Source organism: Canis lupus, chromosome 9, assembly GCF_003254725.2.
Source record: "Canis lupus dingo isolate Sandy chromosome 9, ASM325472v2, whole genome shotgun sequence".
In the NCBI taxonomy this organism is placed as follows: domain Eukaryota; kingdom Metazoa; phylum Chordata; class Mammalia; order Carnivora; family Canidae; genus Canis; species Canis lupus.
In genome coordinates, this window is record NC_064251.1 from 46,386,408 (window position 1) to 46,406,013 (window position 19,606).

At 41.4% G+C, this 19,606-nt stretch overlaps 1 protein-coding gene across 6 annotated transcripts in view; it reads left to right on the forward strand.

Annotated features, from left to right (window-relative positions):
- Positions 1 to 19,606, forward strand: part of VPS53 (VPS53 subunit of GARP complex) — a 143,690-nt gene that overhangs the window by 119,694 nt on the left and 4,390 nt on the right. For 5 of the 6 annotated variants that reach the window (XM_025476197.3, XM_035721581.2, XM_025476199.3 and 2 more), the window contains 3 exons: positions 2,615 to 2,684; positions 17,085 to 17,222; positions 19,183 to 19,287. In XM_025476197.3, the coding sequence (XP_025331982.1) occupies positions 2,615 to 2,684; positions 17,085 to 17,222; positions 19,183 to 19,287 (313 nt within the window). The remainder of the gene's footprint in view (positions 1 to 2,614; positions 2,685 to 17,084; positions 17,223 to 19,182; positions 19,288 to 19,606) is intronic. The other variant, XM_049114259.1, reaches the window with a different exon arrangement.

The following is a 19,606-nucleotide window of genomic DNA, read 5'->3' on the forward strand; positions in this document are numbered from 1 at the left end:
AAGTCACGTGTAAACTTCCTGGTAAAGTGCTGGTACCAAGCTGACATTCAAAAAGTGGCAACTGCTACCATTTCAGTTTGTTACTCTTTATTCTTTATTCAACATGCAGCCATTTGAACACCTGCTATGTTCCAGACACAGAATTAAATGCTTTGGCTTACTAGATATGGTCCCTGTTCTCATTTGCCTTAAAATCAGGTAAAGGGAAATAAACACACAAGCAAATAGGTACAGAAAAAGAAGTTATCATGCTAGGCTGGAGGTCTGTGGACTCTATGTAGAGTATTATGGTAGAGGTGACTGAGGAAAGGCTTCATAAGGAGAGAGGTCCTTGAGCGGGGTGCAGAAGATGTGTGTCTACTGATCCACAAGGCCATAATGAAGGGCATTCTGCACACAGGGAGCAGTGTAAGCAAAGGCATAGAGGTGTTACGTAGCTGGCAGAATCAAGCATAGGGTGCCACAGCTTAGCATGCTAAGGCTAAGGATGGAAAATAATCAAGGAAGGCCTTGTCTGCAGCCATTACAAGAATTTTTTTTTTAATTTTTATTTATTTATGATAGTCACAGAGAGAGAGGCAGAGACACAGGCAGAGGGAGAAGCAGGCTCCATGCACCGGGAGCCTGACGTGGGATTCGATCCCGGGTCTCCAGGATCGCGCCCTGGGCCAAAGGCAGGCGCTAAACCGCTGCGCCACCCAGGGATCCCCATTACAAGAATTTTAAATCAGGGAAGGTCTTGAGCATATTTGCATCTGCAATAAATACCTTTGGCAGCTGATAGTTAGAAAAGAGGAGGCTGAAGACAGCAAGACCAGTTAGGAAACAATTGAAGCAGCTGTGGTAGGCTTGATCAGGAGATGGGGTAAGGGAGTTCAGGGGAAGGGCTGAGAACTGATTGGATGTTGGGGTGGAAGGCCAAGGGAGCAGTCTCGGCAAACTCCTGGTTTCTGGCTTGGATGACTGGATAGACGAGATTGGGTCCACTGAGCCTGCGTTCTAGGGTGGGGCTGAGTCCTGGATATACTAGAGCTGAGGTGCCAGTGCTATTCCAGTGAGGTGTCTGAGGTGTCTGGTCCTTCTTTGAGTATTTGAGCAGGCACGAATGTGTAGAGGGATTGGAGAAAGTGAAGTCATGGCCCTGAGAGCAGCTTTTGAAGAGTGGGAGAGGAGGGTGCTAGCCAGCCTTTTTATCTTGACTTCCAGATCCTGTTTTATTATCCTTCCTTCCTTGTTCATGGACCCTATGCTCTCCTGGTCAGTCCACTCTGGGCCTAGCCCTGATTATAGGCATTTCTCTCCCACACCTTACATTCTGCACCTGTACAACTCAGCTTTCCCTATTCAGGCCCTGCAGTTTTTTCTAAAAAGCCCTCCTGGTCTATTAAAGTTATTCTCCTGGAGTGCCTCGGTGGCTCAGTTGGTTAAGTATCTGCTGTTGGCTCGGGTCATGATCCCAGGGTCCTGGGATGTAGCCCCAAGTTGGGCTTCCTGCTTAGTATGGAGTCTGCTTCTCTTTCTGCCTCTCCCCTCCATTCATACTCACTCTTTCAAGTGAATAAATAAAATCTTTTTAAAATAAAAAAGTAAAAATATAAAATAATTCTCCCTTTTTCAAATCTGCTTGCCCTTTCATCCTCAGTAAATTTTTCAGAGATCATGTATTTTTTCCCCTTGTTCTGACAGTTACTGCCTCAGTAATTAGTTTCTATCTTTGCATTTAACATCCTCTAGCTATCTCACTGTCATATCTATTAGGGTGTTTTCAGCTGTTAGTAATAGAAGCCCTTACTTAAACTCACTTAAACATAAGATTAAGTTTGTATCTCGTATAACCAGAAGGTCCCAGGTAGGACACATCCAAAGATGGTTGATTCAGTGGTTCAGCAATGTCATTAAGGACCCAAGTTCCTTACTCTACCCTGCTCTCCTTGAGGCTGACTTCATCCTTAGTATGGTGGTAAAATGTCAGCTCTAGATGCTCTATCCAAACATAAGAATACCCTGAAGAAGGAGAGAAAGTCTTCCCCGTCCACTCAGTGAAGTCCATTCCTTCAATCTGATTGGCTGGCTTAGATCATGTCCCCACCTCAGGACCCACAATAGTCAACAAGAAATGCCATGTTCTGACTGGCTGAGGCTAATTAGAATTTACGTCTGCAGTTTAGTAGAGAACAACTTTTCCCCAGCATCCAAAAACCACATATACCTAAATAAAACCAGAGTTTTGGCTGCAAAGAAAGAAAACAATGGATGCTAGGAGGCCACAGTAGCGTCTACCTCCATTTCTCAGCTTTCTTATAGAAAGAAGTGCGGCCTCAAAAAAAAGTTTCTGCAGTTCTTTACCCAAGCCTGGGTGCCTGGGTGGCTCGCTCAGTCAGTTAAGTGTCTGACTCTTGATTTCAACTCAGGTAATGATCTCATGGTCCTGAGATCGAGTCCCATGTTGTGCTCTGCCCTCAGCATAGAGTTGGCTTGTCCCTATCCCTCTGCTCCTTTCCCCACTTGTGCATGCTATCTCAATAAATAAATAAACAAGCAAACAAACAAACAAATAAATAAAATATTTAAAGAGAGAGAATAAGCCTAATTTGCCGCCTTTTTTTATCCACAGCTCCTTCATTCCCAAGTTCATCACCCACCTCTTCAAGTGCAAGCCAATTAGCATGGTGGGAGCAGAACAGGTGAGGTAAATTGGTACAGGGCCTTTTTCTTACAGCTTTTGTCATAAGTCATACACAAACCTTTCCAGTAGGGATTTACTCTGGAGAAATAAAATTGCTGATTTCCCCTGTCTGGGGACAGGAGGATGACCTGGCAGCTTAATTCATCCACTTATTTAAAACATTTTTGTTGCACCTGCTAAGTACCCAGGCATTCCGCTGGGTGCAGGTTGTACCACAGTGAACAAGACAGAAAAGATCTCTTCTTCGTGGTGCTCACATCCAAGTAAGAAGAGAAGGTAAGATGTGAGTTAACAAATGAGAAGATAGTTTTGGTTTGTTTGTTTTTAAGATGGTATTTATTTATTCATGAGAGACACAGAGAGAGAGAGAGGCAGAGACATAGGCAGAGAGAGAAGCAGGCTCCATGCAGGGAGCTGGATGGGGACTCAATCCCAGGTCTCCAGGATCACATCTTTGGCCAAAGGCAGACGCCTAACCGCTGTGCCACCCAGGCATCCTGAGAAGATTTAACTTATGTTAAAAGGTATAAAGCTAGGATCTGTGAGAGAATATCTTAGGAGCATGTAGGAGTAATAAGTTTAGATTGGTTGCTCCGAGAAGGCTCCTCTGAGAGCTGGCTCTTGAGAAGAACTAGGAGAAAAAAAGCCAGGCAGAGGGAGCAGCAAAGGCTCCTCTGGATTATTTTGGATCCTATAGTGGCTGGCCAGATACCACTTCAGAGTAGCAAGCAAAGAAAGGCTTATCTTTTTGGTACCAAGAACTGTTCACCTCCTCCCAGAAGCCTTCCTTGATCAGCCCCACTCCGTTCACTTGAATGCTGTGCTTCAAGATAGCTCCTCACAGGTTGTGTCACCTCAGCACTGATGAGTTGAGTTATATGCTACAACAGAGTCACCTCTTTTCAACTACCACCTATTCAGACTTTCTGAAATTTGAGCAGCTTGAATTTGGAGAACATTTTAAGCTACTTTAGAAACAAAACAAAACAAAATAAAATAGCCCCTAATTCATGACAAATACCTGTTTAGATACAAGCTATTCATGTACTGATCATAAATGATTCTTCTATATTCATTAAAATAAATCCTCCCTAGACCTGTATGTAGCAACATTTAACCTGTTCCAATTACTTTTTATATTTGAAAGAACTCCCAACCACATTTTAAAGCAAGTTTACGTAATACAAGACATTTCCATAAGTCTTGCTCTTCCACCAAATTAGTTGACTTGGCAGAGGCTCCACTCTTTCCCAGCTCAGTAACTTGCCCTCACCCTGGGCCCTCAGCTTTGCTGAGCCGAGTTATACCTCAGGAAGAGGGCAAGTGAGCATGTGCCCCAGGTCATCATGGGTCTCTCGTGAAATATCAAAGCTGGACATGTAATAGCTGTGAATATCAGGAATCTCTTGAATCTGATACATGCACGCTGTCTTACAGGCTTTTTGTAAGGCTCTCGCCTTCCTAGCTTATGAAAAAGCAGTATGGTGTGAGCATGAAGATCCTGGGGTCCAGGTTCATGAAGGTCTGTCACTGAATTTTAGCTCTGCAACATAACAACTGTTTGTCCTTTGACAAACCTCCTAGCACATTAGTTTCCTCATCTATAAAATGGGAATAATCATGGTACCACCTTACAGGGTAGTCGTGAGGATTAAACAAGATAGTGCACGTAAAGTGCTGAATGCAACATCTGGCACATACTAAGCCCTCAACAAATGCCAGCTCTTACTAATTTTAGGCTTGCTCAGACCAAGAACATAACTTTGTTTCTGCTTTCAATAACCATCTTACCTGGTATGACATCTAGTTGCTAATTGCTGCAGGCTGTCTGGATGACCAACTTTAAAAGCCAGTCAAAAGTATTGTCTCAGAAAACTTCCTGGGAGGTTGCCTGGATTCAGTCAGACACTGACCAACTGTGTCTGACTGTAGAGTTTCAGTGTTTTGAAATTCTTGCTTCTTGAATGCTGTAAGCATAGAATTAATTCTCTCCATTGGAAACAGCAGAATAATGCCCCGGCATGTCTCCAGTTTCATTAGCACACTTTCACTGGGAATTTATTCTGTTTACTTCGCTGTTGTGCATAATCAGAGAGGATGTGGAGTAATGATTTGTGTATCTAAGAGAAGCTTTAGAGTTATGAGTTACTAACTTTCTGTCTCCAGGCAGAAGCCACTGGAACATAATAATGTTGACTCTTTGGGAACATATTTTCATGAGTTTGCAGCTTTGCCTGGGCCATGCTAGCTGATTTAGTGCCTAATAACCATGATATTTTCATATTGTCACATAAATCCAATACCATATCTATGTTCCTCAGATTTTCTCTTCTTCAAAAGAATGTTAAAATAATCAGCTTGGAGTCAAAGCACATATTTTCAGAAAAATACCAGTTTGGCCAGTATTAACTTCTGCTTTGAGATGTGGATGAGAAAACCATCTGTGAAGCTGGGATTTTACTTTGTTCACCAGGCAAATGGGAGTGGGTAATAGGGGAGCCCAGCCTGGAAGAGGATATGGGTAGGAACTGAAGGGCAGTGTGACCCTTGATGGATTCCTACATGAAGTTCAGGTTTGCCCAGGTACATGGCTTGCCCCGAGTATCTGGGCTTAGAAACCCAAGCAGTCATATAGCTGTAGACATGATTACTCGGGCAGCAGAACCATAGGAATCAGTTAATTAACAAGGACTGCAACAGATTCTGATTCAGGTCTTGTAGCACCTCTAATCCAAGCTTTAACAAAAGCTGTGGAATTGAAACTAAGATTTAGCCTAATCTCAGCTGCCTTTGCTTGATCACAAAGGCACTAGATCCTAAATTTAGATTATCTCCAGCACTTGTGCAGAAAATAGGAAAGGAGACATTTTCCTGCTCTTTATTCTCTTCCTGATTTATTCTCTTCCTGATTACTACAAAGTGAATTATTTATCTGTGGGCCCCAGAGTCCTCTTGAGCAATTGCAAGGGCACATGGAACTGAACCATACTGATATTTATAATGCTTCTTCCTAGATAGTGATCTTTCAGAGAATCTTATGGGATTTACAGGGTCATTAATTAGTCTTATGGCGATGGTATCTGTGACTGAGCACACAGTAGAAATAGAATCCATTTGCACAAATTTACCATGGAGAAAACAGCACAATATGGTGTGGGAAAAAGGACCCTGAGACTTGGGGTCCAGTCGTCACTCTGCTGTTAATGATCCCTGTGATCATGAGCCATTGCTTCCCTACTCTGGGTTCGGTTTCCTCATACATAAAGAGAGCACTGAATCAGACTCTCACTTGCTCCTTCTAAATCTGTCATTTATGGACTCTAAAATATATTGAGCAATAAATCACCTGTGAAGTTAGTTTCTTTTATATTATCTTTATATACATATCGACGTTGTTTTCATTGTGGTAAAACATATAAAATTGAACATTTTAACCATTTTTAAGTGCACAGTAGTATTAAGTATATTCACATTGTTGTGTAACCATCCACTAGACCTTTTCATCTTCTTAAACTGAAACTCCATTCCCCATTAAACAGTAACTTCCCATTCCCTCCTGGCTGCCACCATTCTACTTCCTATTCCTATGGATATGACTGTTCTACATACCTCATATGAGTAGAATGGTACAGTATCTGTCCTTTTGTGTCTGGTTTATTTCACTTAGTATATCTTCAGGGTTTATCCATGTTTCAAAATTTCTTTCCTTGTTAAGACTAATATTCCGTCATATATATATATATATATATTCACACACACTACATTGTGACCATATTGACTTTAAAAATTCACGTAATTCAAAACCATATGGAAAAAATATTTAAGGCAAAATTCAGATTTTTTTTTAAGCCCAACACCAAGGAACATAAGATGGTTATTCTTGGGCACAGTTCTCAGTAGATCTCCTAAGTGTGGCCATGTGTTTTTACGTACCCCTTTAAAAAAAAAAAGCAAGCAAAACAAAATAAAGGGGAAAAAAAAAGCAAAAAAAAAGCAAAAAAAAGTTTAAAAAAGCAAAAAAATTTTTTTAATTTAAAAACAAAAAATAAATAAATAAAAAGCAAGTGGATTGATAACAGTGTAATACCCATAAGCAATAGTTTTTTTTTAAGATTTTATTTATTCATGAGAGACACAGAGAGAGAGAGAAAGAGAGAATTAGAGTGAGAGTAAGAGAGAGGCAGAGACACAAGCAGAGGGAGAAGCAGGCTCCATGCAGAGAGCTTGACGTGGGACTTGATCCCAGGACTCTGGGATCACGCCCTGGGCTGAAGACAGGTGCTAAGCTGCTGAGCTACCCAGGGATCCCCAATAGGTTTATTTTTTTAAATATTTTGTTTATTTATTTGAGAGGGAGAGCGACAGAGGTAGCAAGAGAGTGCACAAGCAGGGAGGAGAGGGAGAAGCAAGCTCCCCACTGATCAGGAAGCCTGACTTGGGGCTCGATCCCAGGACCCTGGAATCATGACCTGAGCCAAAGGTAGACACTTAACCGACTGAGCCACCCAGGCGCCCCCATAAGCAATAGACTTAAAAACATCACCATCAACTCAGCAAAGTAGAATAGAAGACGATTGAATCTGATAAAAGTTATATACAGAAACTTAGGAGAGGGTGTGCATTAGAAAGCTAAATCCATTTGTCAGAATTAAACAGTAAGAATTTTACATTCAAATACATTCAAATTTTACCTAAAAAAAAAAAAATTAAGTGAGGGATAGAGAGTGATGACAGCAGAGTTTCTCACCCTCTGCACTATTGACATCTTGGGCCAGAGAACCTTTCGCTGTGGGGCTGTCCTGTGCATCGTGGGATGCTTAGCAGTGCCCCTCACCATGACCCACTAGCTGCCAGCAACACCCTTCCAATTTTGACAAGAAAAATATCTCCAGACATTGCCAAATATCTAAGCACGAGTGAGAGTATAGTGAAACCACCCCCGTGAGAGCCACTGGATTAGAGGCATAGATGCAGTGTGATGAGAATGACATCTCTTTGGTGGTAGCAGCTGAATGATGAGTGCAATAAGGAGTCATTATCTTATTCTGTTTACCTCATATGTGTTTAAAACTCTCCATTATAACCAAATTTACCAAAAAATAACAGTGGTATTACCCCACTCATGAGTAATCCAAAATAAAATTTTAAGAATTAACATAAAACCCCATGCATCCTGAAATTAAACTGGTTTCCTTCTAGATTTTCTGATTGTAGAACTTACGTACATGGGTGCCTGGGTGGCTCAGTCAGTTAAGCATCCAATTCCTGATCTCGGTTCAGGTCTTAACCTCAGCATCATGAGTTCAAGCCCCATGTTCTACGTGTTAAGTGGGTGTGGAGCCTACTTAAAAAAGAACTTAACATTCAGAAAAACTAAACTTTCTCTTTCCAATTTTTGTATGCATGTACTGCTGCCCCAATAGCAAAGCTTTCTTCCTTTTGCACAGAACTTTTCTCTTCCTCAAGAGCTTTTTGAATCTCTAACATACCCAGCCACTCACTTTTCTCCATCTTGTTAAGCCCACGTTGATTTCTATGAGACTATCCTTCCCTCTGAGAGCTTGAGCTCTTCTGTCACTCAGTCAAAGGGTCCTCCCGTGTATGCCCCACAGAGCAAAGAGACAGGCACAGCCACACCCCAGAGGAGTTTACAGCCAGCAGCAAGGTCACCAAGGCCGTGGAGATGGGAGGATCAAGCAAGCTTGTGAAATCAAGGAATCATTTCATGAAAAACACACTATAATAAACATGCTTAATAAGGTCAATTATAGAAAGATTTTCTCTTCACACTATAAGACAAGGATATCTGCTACTACCTTTTCTCTTTAGCCATTTCTCTCCTATGTTGGCCTTGAAGTTCTGTTGTTTAGAACAATAAGACAAAAAGGAAACCAAAATAATTTTTTAAAAGATTGTATTTATTTATTCATGAGAGACAGAGAGAGAGGCAGAGACATAGGTAGAGGGAGAAGCAGGCTCCCTGCGGGGAACCTGATGTAGGACTAAATCCCAGATCCCCTGTCACGCCCTGAGCCTAAGGCAGATGCTCAAACCCCTGAGCCATCCAGGCATCCTGGAGGCAAATCTGAAAGACAGAAAGGAAATTCATGATTGGTGAAGCCAGGGGAGGGAACAAGGTATGACTCCAGAGAGGTATGGGGTTTCTTTGTGGAGTGATGAGATGTTCTGGAACTACATAGTGATTATGGTTGCACAACCTGTGAATATACTAAAAAGAAAAAAAAGGCGAAACAACACTCAACTGTACTTTAAAAGGATGAATATTATTATATATGAATTGTATCTCGATTTTTAAAAAATCAATTCCAGGTGTATTAAAGCTCTAAAAAGGGGATCCCTGGGTGGCGCAGCGGTTTGGTGCCTGCCTTTGGCCCAGGGCACAATCCTGGAGACCCGGGATCAAATCCCACGTCGGGCTCCCGGTGCATGGAGCCTGCTTCTCCCTCTGCCTGTGTCTCTGCCTCTCTCTCTCTCTCTCCCTATGACTATCATAAATAAATAAATAAATAAATAAATAAATAAATAAATAAATAAATAAATAAATAAATCTTTAAAAATAAAAATAAAAATAAAGCTCTAAAAGGGAAAAATAGGGGCTCCTGGGTGACTCAGTCAGTTAAGCATCCAGCTCTTGATTTCGGCTCCGATCATGATCTCAGGGTCATGGGATCGAGCTGCACGTTGGGCTCCATGGTCAGCAGGGAATCTGCTGAGATCTAGCCCTCTCCCTGTGGCCCTCTCCTCACTCATGCTCATGTATGCTCTCTCTCTCTCGCTCTCTCTCTCTCTCTCATATAAATCTTTTTAAAAGAAGAAGAAATCAACCCTTCAGACTTCCCACTGCTCGGTGATGACCTTCCACAGACATAGCACGCTGGCCAGCCTTGCATCCCAGTAGCACACAAACAACATGAGCTATGCCACCCCCAAATTTTTCTCTGAGGCTCAAACAAATTTGGCTAATGGCCACCACCTGCCCAATGCTCCATGCCTCAGGAGATGAACTATTAGCTATTTTTCCAAGATGAAAACCAGCAGCTTTTAATGATAAATGAAGCCTTTTACCTGCATTTCCCACAGACAGCTGCAAAGTCTGTCAGACTAGCTCTTGCCTTTTCTGACCTCATGGCTTTTTGTCAAACCTGAGACCAAGGTTTCCATCTGTTTAGCTGTCTGGTGAGAACATTGTGACTGGTCAGGAACTGAAAATGTCACATCTCTCAAGACATGGGAGACCCAGAGAATTCTGTCAAGTTCATCCAAAACTCTTCCTGTCACTTAAGACTCCACAATTATTTATGCATATAATATATCTCTGGGAAGTAGGAAGTATAGAAAAAGTAGGAAGTATCCCCATATGTTATAAAACATAATCATTTTTCTCCCACCAACAAATAATACTAAGACATGGCTTTGATTTTGATGAGGCCCTGAAAAGTTGCTACATTGAAGATAAAGCTGAGTCTTTACAAGGCATCAAGTAGCATACTAAACAAAACAAAGAGTGAAAGAAAAAAGAAGAAAGAAATATTCCCAGTTAACAGAGTATAGAAACTAATGTTGAGAATACTGGCTTAACACTTAGCTCCATCAAATCTTAACATGTTCCCACATTTGCTTTGGATTTCTTTAATAAAATAAGTCATTACAGTTATTACTAAAGCCCCATGTGGGTGGACCCTACCCTGCCATTCCCCCTCCCCCCGTGCCCAGAGGTAACCATTATTCTGATTTTGATGTTTATTGTTCCCATGTGTATTTTGGTATGTTGCATCTGTTTATATTCTCAAATTATATGTGATTTTGTTTGCATTTTAAAACTTTATATAAATGGTACTATACATACCATTTCCCCCACTTGCTTTTTTTGCCTAACATTGTTTTTTGAGATTTATCCATGTTGATGTATGTTGTTTGAATTCTTTCATCTTAACTTCAGGATCCTATTCCACTGCATGAATATGCCACCATTCGTCTATCCATTCAGCCGTTGATGGACATTTAGATTGTTTCCAGTCTTTTGCTTTTACAAACAGTGGATGCAGGGAACATATTTCACATGGGCAAGAATTTCTCTAAAGGATATAAGTGTGAGGGCTGTGTTATGGGTTATACACATCCTCCAGTAGAAAAATATTACTGAATTTCCCCCAAAGTGCTTTAATTCATACTCTTAGCACAAATGTGAGTTTCAGTGTACCATATCCATGCCATTGTTCGGTATTAATCAAGCTTTTTACTTTTGCCTATCTAGTGATTATGGAATTGTAGTTTTAATTTGCATTTACTAGGGCAGCCCAGGTGGCTCAGCGGTTTAGCACTGCCTTCAGCCCAGGGTGTGATCCTGGAGACCCGGGATCGAGTCCCACATCAGGCCCCCTGCATGGAGCCTGTTTCTCCCTCTGCCTGTGTCTCTGCCTCTCTCTCTCTCGGTGTCTCTCATGAATAAATAAATAAAATCTTTTTAAAAATAATAATTTGCATTTACTGGATTACTAATACCATTAAGTATCATTTCAGATGCCTTGTGAGCACTTCAGTTCCTGCTTTTGTGAATTGCCTGTTCAGATCTTTGCCCCACTGTTGGTGTTATTATTGCTTTTGAGATTGTTGGATCTTTTTGTTGCTGTTGTTGCTTTGTAGGAATCTTTATGTGTTCTGAATATTATTTCTTTGCCAATATTGCAGGTACCCTTTTCTGATTTGTGTCTTTCCTTTCCTTATGTATCTTTTGATATAGCCTCATTTTAAGGTAATAGATTTTTCAATCGGTATTTCACATTTTTCTCTACCTCTAAGTAATAAGAATAACCTCTGTTTTCTTCTTAAGGTTTTTCTTTTCATATCTATGTTTTTAATCTATACCTGGAATTTAGCATGCTTATTCTATAGAGGCATGTACTGGGTTCCCTCTGAGCAAGAGCAGTGATCATTTCTAGTGGCCTCTGAGAAGTATTCTGATGCTAAGCTCTTCATATAGGCCCAAGCAGGCTAATCTCGTCTCCTATGCATGCTTAGATACTTTACTTTTTAAGCCCAAGGACTCGGGACACCTGGGTGGCTCAGTGGTTGAGCGTCTGCCTTTGGCTCAGGGCGTGGTCCTAGAATTCTGGGTTCTAGTCCCACATCGGGCTTCCTGCAGGGAGCCTGCTTCTCCTTCTGCCTATGTCTCTGCCTCTCTCTGTGTGTCTATCAGGAATAAATAAATAAAATCTTAAAAAAAAAAAAAAAAAAAAGCCCAAGGACTTTTCAAAAAACAGGTACTAGGAGAATAAGAATTTTCATCTCTGGAAACCAAAAAGAGTCCAAGATCCTAGCAGTTGAAATGACTAGCCACATTACTGCATGGAATTACTCTTTCCTTAGTGTAGCTTCCTCACCAATTTTTTTAAATTAAGGCTTTATTTTTTTAGAGCAGCTTAAGGCTCACAACAAAACTGAGGGCAGGTACAGAGAGTTCCTGTATGCCTCCCTGCCCCCACAAAAGTGTAGCCTCTCACCCATTATCAGGATCTTGCACCACATTGATACACTTATTACAATTACTGAATCTGCATTGACACATCATCATCACTCAGAGTCTGTAGTTTACATTATGGTTCACTCTTGGTGTTACATACTCCTGGTTCAGACAAATGTATAACATGAATCCATCATTATGGTATCAGATATCGTAGTTTCATAGCCCTAAAAATCCTCTGCACTCTACCTATTTATCCCACCACCACCCCCAATTCCTGACAACCACTGATCTTTTTACTTTTTCCATGGTTTTACCTTTTCTAGAATGTCATATAGTTGTAATCATACAGCATGTAACCTTTTCAGATTGGCTTCTTTCACGTAGTAATATGCATTTAAAGTTCCTCCATGTCTTTTTGTGTCATTATAGCTCTTTTCTGGTTGAGTACTGAATAATACTCCCATTGTCTGGATTACCACAGTTTATTTGGCTACTAAAGGATATCTTGATTGCTTCCAAGTTTTGGCAATTAGAATAAACCTGTTAGAAACATATATGTATAGGTTTTTGTGTGGACATAAGTTTTCAACTCCTTTGAGTAAGTACATGGAAACACTATGCTAGGTTGTATGGAAAGAGTATGTTTACTTTATAAGAAATCACCAAACTATCTTCCAATGTGGCTGTACCATTTTTCATTCTCACCAATGAGTGAGAGTTCCTGTTGCTCTGCCTCTTCATCAGCATTTGGTGTTGTCAGTGTTCCAAATATTTGGCCATTCTAATAGATGTGTAGTGGTATCTTGTTTTAATTTGTGTTTCCCTGGTGACATATAATGTGAAGCATATTTACACATGCTTATCTGCCATCTGTGTATCTTCTTTCATGAGGTATCTATAAGGTCTTTGGCCCATTTTTAAACTGGCTTGTTTTCTAATTGTTGAGTTTTAAGATTTCTTTGTATATTTTATGTGTAACAGTCCTTTATGACATGTCCTTTGCAAATATTTTTTTTTAATTTTTATTTATTTATGATAGTCACACAGAGAGAGAGAGAGAGGCAGAGACACAGGCAGAGGGAGAAGCAGGCTCCATGCACCGGGAGCCCGATGTGGGATTTGATCCCGGGTCTCCAGGATCGCGCCCTGGGCCAAAGGCCGGCGCCAAACCACTGCGCCACCCAGGGATTCCGCAAATATTTTTTTAATGCAAATATTTTTAACCAGTCCGTGGCTTGTCTTCTCATTCCCTTGAGATTGTCTTTTGCAGAGCAGAAGTTTGTTTTGTTTTGTTTTTTTAAGATTTCATTTATTTATTCATGAGAGACACAGAGAGAAAGAGGCAGAGACACAGGCAGAGGGAGGAGCAGGCTCCATGCAGGGAGCCCGATGTGGGACTCGATCCCAGGACTCCAGGATCATGGAGGCAGGCACTAAACCACCGAGCCACCCAGGGATCCCTAAAGTTTTTCATTTTAATGAAGTCTAGCTTATCACTGACTTCATTCATGGATCACAGGTGTTGTGTATAAACAATCATCACCATACCCAAGGTCATCTATGTTTTCTCCTTTATTATCTTCTAGGAGTTTTCTAAGTTTGGGTTTTACATTTAGGTATTTGGGTTGGTGATCCATTCTGAATTTTTGAGAAGAGTGGAAGGTCCATGTCTAGATCCATTTTCTTGGCATGTGGATGTCCATTTGTTCCAGCACAATTTGTTGAAAAGACTGCCTTTGCTCCACTGTATTGCCTTTGCTCCTTTGTGAAAGATCTGGTGACTCTATTTGTGGGGACTCTTGTCTTCTGCTCCGTTGAGCTATTTGCCTTTCTTTCACCAATACTACACTGCCTTGATTACTGAGATTATAAGATAATAAATCTTGAAATAAGGTAGTATCAGTCCTCCAACTTTGTTCTCTCTCTTCAATAATGTGTTGACTATTCTGGGTCTTTTGCTTCTGCATATAAACTTTAGAATCAGTTTGTCAAGACCTCACCATTTTTTTAGAGTAATATTTCTTTTTTATATAAATTTATTTTTTATTGGTGTTCAATTTGCCAACATATAGAATAACACCCAGTGCTCATCCCATCAAGTGTCCCCCTCAGTGCCCGTCACCCAGTCACCCCCACCCCTCGCCCACCTCCCTTTCTACCACCCCTAGTTCGTTTCCCAGAGTTAGGAGTCTCTCATGTTCTGTCTCCCTTTCTGATATTTCCCACTCATTTTTTCTCCTTTCCCCTTTAGAGTAATATTTCTACTAAGTTATTCCAAGTAAAACATTGATGTCTGGTCCAAACTTTTATACCATTGTCAAAATTATAATCACATGACCATTAAGTCAGTGGTGTCTTGGGGCACCTGGGTGGTTCAGTGGTTGAATGTCTGCCTTTGGCTCAGGTTGTGATCCCAGAGTCCTGGGATCAGGTTCCTGGTAAGGAGCCTGCCTCTCCCTCTGCCTGTGTCTCTGCCTCTCTCTCTCTCTCTCTCTCTGTGTGTCTCTCATGAATAAATAAATAAAATCTTAAAAAATAAAAGTCAACGGGGTCTCTCATTAATAAGTGTATCTTATCTTTAGTTGGTAATTCTCCTGCCAAGTACCAGAAGAGTGGGAAAAAGCAGTGTCATAGGACATTAAGGGATCCCATTCCATCCTTGTTTGATAAAATTATGAAAGGTTTTCTGAGAGGAGCAGGCAGTGGCAGAAAAAGTCAGCCTTGTCCTGAACATAAGATTGATCGTCAGAGTGGTGGTGGCCATGCCAGTAGGACTCTCACCCCACTGCTACCTTGGGTGGGTATGTGATTCTATCTCCTACTATCTGAACAGGCCAGAGTTTACATGCCCTTCTAGGCTTCAGCCATTTCCCTGCCACCTGGTTGCCAGTAGCAGCAGCTGCTTAGCAGTATATGTGGAGTCAGCAGGAAACAGTGTGAACTCTAAGCCAGCACTGTTCTGTAGCACATATCAGGGTAGCAGGAAATGGAAATACAGCTTCCTGTCCACCTCATCATCTAATCCCTGTCCATGATGTGAGACACTTTCAGCAAGTTACTTAACCTCTAGAACTTTGACTTTGTCACCTATAAATGGAAACAATAAATACCTATAGGACAGCGTCTTGTAGAGAAAAAATGAGATGAAACATTCCTAACATGTTTCTTGGCAGTTGGTGAGCAATCAGGAAAGTTAATATCCTTCCAAATAATTGGCACCCCAGAGAACAGAGGGAAGGAGAGAACAAAAGATTGAAGAGGGATCCCTGGGTGGCGCAGCGGTTTGGCACCTGCCTTTGGCCCAGGGCGTGATCCTGGAGACCCGGGATCGAGTCCCACGTCGGGCTCCCGGTGCATGGAGCCTGCTTCTCCCTCTGCCTGTGTCTCTGCCTCTCTCTCTCTCTGTGACTATCATAAATAAATAAAAATTAAAAAAAAAAAAAAAGATTGAAGAGAGGAAAAGGCAGATGGTTACCAAAATACTGATGTTTAAATTTGGCTTCATCTCCTACATCCTCACAAACATCCAAAGAAATTAAAAATACAGCAATACTGGGGTACCTGGCTGGCTCAGTCAGTGAAGTGTATAACTCTTGATCTCAGGGTCATGATTTGGCCGTAGAGCTTACTTAAAAATAGAGAGGAGACAGCAGTACTGAGCTACCATTTTTTTACCTGTTGAATAATCAAGATTTTTATGACAGTTTTCAGTGCTGGTGAGGGTATACACTCCTGGCAGATGTGTGAATAGGTACACATTCCATTTGAAAAGCAGTTCAAGATATGTATCAAGAACCTTACACGATGTCCTTATCTTTTGATCTTTCCTTAAGGAAATGCCTTTGATAGACCTAGAATTAATATGTACAAAGTTGTTCACCACAGCACTCATTATTTATAATAATAAAAATCTAGGAGTGCCAGGGTGGCTCAGCCAGTTGTGTCTAACTCTTGATTTCAGCTCAGGTCATGGGCTCCAGCTCTGCGTCCATCTCTGTGCTCAGTGCAGAGTCTGCTTGTCCCTCTCTCTCTGCTCTTCCCCATGCTTGCTTTCTCTCTCTCTCTCTCTCTCTCTCCGTCCCTCAAATAAATAAATAAAATCTTTTAAATAAATAAATAAATACACACACATACACATACACACACACACACCATAGAGTATATATAACCATTAAATATCATGATTTTTTAAAAAGACTGACAAGATGGAAAAACACAAAAAACCTGAAGTATTAACTGGGGAAACCAGGTTATAAAACTGTATATATAGTATGAGTCTAACTTAGTGAGTTTTGTTTGTTTTTTTTTTTAAGTGGACTCCATGCTGAGCTTGAACCCATTACCCTGAGATCAAGACCTGAGCTGAGATCAAGAGTCAGACGCTTAATTGACTGAGCCATCCAGACACCCCTCTAATTTAGTGTTTTATACACACACATAGACTGGCAGGAATTATATCACATCTTTTTTTTAATCTTTATTGAGATATAATTGACATATAACATTGTATAAGTATAAAGGATACAGTGTGTTGATTTGATACATTCATATGTTGCAAAATGAATACCACCACAGCATTAGTTAATACCTTCATCCTGTTACATAATTACCGTTTCTGTTTCGTGGTGAGAACATTTAAGATCTACTCACCAACTTTCTTTTTTTTTTTTTTTTTTTTTTTTTTTTTTTACTCACCAACTTTCAAAGGAATATACCACATTTAACCTTGTCTTCCTTGTTTTCTCCTGGGCAATAGAAGTTGTAATGAATGTTTTTCCTTTTATATTTTTGTATATTTTCCAAATTCTCTCCAATGCATTTTTTAAAATCAGGAAAATAATATTAATTAGCATAGATATACTAAGTGTTGTGTCCCTGTGAAATGGCTAGTAATATTCTGCTTCATTCCCACAGCTGCTGCTAGACACTCATTCCCTAAAGATGGTCCTGCTCGATCTACCGTCCATTGGCTCACAGGTGGTGAGGAAAGCACCTGCCAGTTACACTAAGATTGTTGTGAAAGGCATGACCCGGGCAGAAATGATACTCAAGGTGGGGTTTGTGTCTTCCTCGGGGTTTCTACTACAAGGGGCTGGTTATCTGGTGACTTATCCCAAGGAGTCCTGGTTTTCAAAGTTTGGATTAAGGCCTGTCCCCATCGGTCCCAGAGGATTGTCCACATTCTTTGGCTGGAGTAGGTTTTGGCCTCACCAGATATTGTTGAAAGTCATTGGACAGTTACTCAGGGGATCAGTAATTCTTTCTGACAAATGAATTTTTCATTTGGATTTTGCCAAGATTGGAAAATTAGATGGGTTGTCGCTATGAATCAGGGTCTAAGTCAAGGATCTCTTTGCTTCTCAGCAGGAATTTCCGGCCCAGGTATCAGTTACTCCCTTCCACATAAACCTCTTTAGCTTTCTGTACTCTGCAACTATACAGGAACTGCAAACAGATGCTGCAGTAACTGAATCTAATCAGCAAATGGGCTTTCTAAAGCCCCATTTAACAAATTCTTCTAGGGATCCCTGGGTGGCGCAGCGGTTTGACGCCTGCCTTTGGCCCAGGGCGCGATCCTGGAGACCCGGGATCGAATCCCACGTTGGGCTCCTGGTGCATGGAGCCTGCTTCTCCCTCTGCCTGTGTCTCTGCCTCTCTCTCTCTCACTGTGTGCCTATCATAAAAAAAAAAAAAAACAAAAAACAAAAAAAACAAATTCTTCTATGTGGGGTGATGATGTTGAGAATGCCTAAAGCCTTGAGCACCTGCATCTGATTTGCACCTGCCCTTGTTGAAAAGAGGGAAGCCTTTTTGGGGAGGAGAGAGGCTAGAGAACAAATGGAACTATCATGAAATGTTCCTAAAAGTGCAGTACCTGCAGGCTCATCAGGTCTGTCTCCCAAACAATGGCTCAAATGATGGCAGGAGTGAAAAGTAGCTATGGGGCCTCCATGGGAGGCATCCATGGGACATCCATGGGACCAGGTGAGGGTCCTCCTGTGTGAAGCTTGAGCTCCAGCCTGAGGAAATTGTTTCTTCCTGTAGCTGGCATAACTGACTGGGGAGGAGAGCTGCAGTTGGGGAGCTAACTGCAGGGAATTTCTGAGTGAACCACTCCTTGAGATATTGTCAGGAGTTCAAAACAAAACCAGTCTACTGTAGGAAGAAAATCAGATGCTGCGTTCCAAAGCCAAATAGGAATGAATTTGAGGATTACGATGCCATTGATTCCCTTCTGTTTGTACATTAATTGACAATTTAAATGAACGTGGCTAAATGAAGTTCAGATTTTTTTTTTTTTAAGATTTTATTGCTTTATTTGAGGGAGAAAGTGAGCAAGCTAGAGAGAGCCAGCTTGTGCACAAGCGAGCACGAGATTGGCGGGGGTGGGTGGGGCAGGGAGAGAAGCAGACTCCTCGCTGAGCAGGGAGCCTGATGAAGGACCCTGGGATCATGACCCAAGCCAAAAGCAGATGCTTTAATCGACTGAGATGCCCAGGCGCCCTGAAGTTCAGATTTTAAGTCTTGAAAAGAGTGAAGCAGCTTTGGGATTTGTGTCTTGAGAAAATCCACTTAGATTTATGGCTTTTGGGCCCCATCCCTCAGAGGTAAAGATGCATTGGGACAGAAGGACCAGGTATCATAAACCGCTGTCCCAAAACAGGAGACTCTCCAACAGTGTCCCACAAATGATCCTGATACTTAAAAATCACTTGGGACCCCACCCCAAGACTTCTGAGTTAAAATCTTCAGGGTAGAGGGAAGCATAGAAATCTATACTTAAAAAGTAATCCAGGTGATATTTATGATTTAGCAAATTTAAGAAACACTTGCTGTAGTTGAATTTTGAGATGAAATAGGCCATCAGGATATTTCTGAAGTTAGGCCTGCTGTCACTTAAGGAAATCTGGCAGGATCCATTTTGTGGTCAGCTTGCAAGTAAGGAAAAATGATGCCCTGCTTTCCAGTCATGAGTCCCTAAAGGCCTACTCCTGTCTCTCTTTCCTGGTAGGTGGTGATGGCCCCTCATGAACCGTTGGTGGTGTTTGTTGACAACTACATCAAACTCCTTACAGACTGCAACACAGAAACCTTCCAGAAGATATTGGACATGAAGGTTAGTTCAGTGTCTTGTTTTGTCCACACTTGCACATCCTTGTCACACTCAGTGGTTCTTAACTCGGAGGACGGATATGGGCTCCTGGGGAGCTTTCTTAAAGTACATATGCCTCACCTCATGCTGTCACCCAGATTTTGCCTGGGATCCTTCTGAGGAGAAAATAACTTCCTAACTCTGCTGATACCTCCATGCCCCTTCGAGAACCACTGTTCAGTGGAAGCTGGGGGGCAGAAGGAATGGGATGGAGAAGAAGACTACACTTCCCCACCCTGTCCCTCCTCTCTCAGCCCCCTCTTTCTCTCCTTTCCTCTTACTT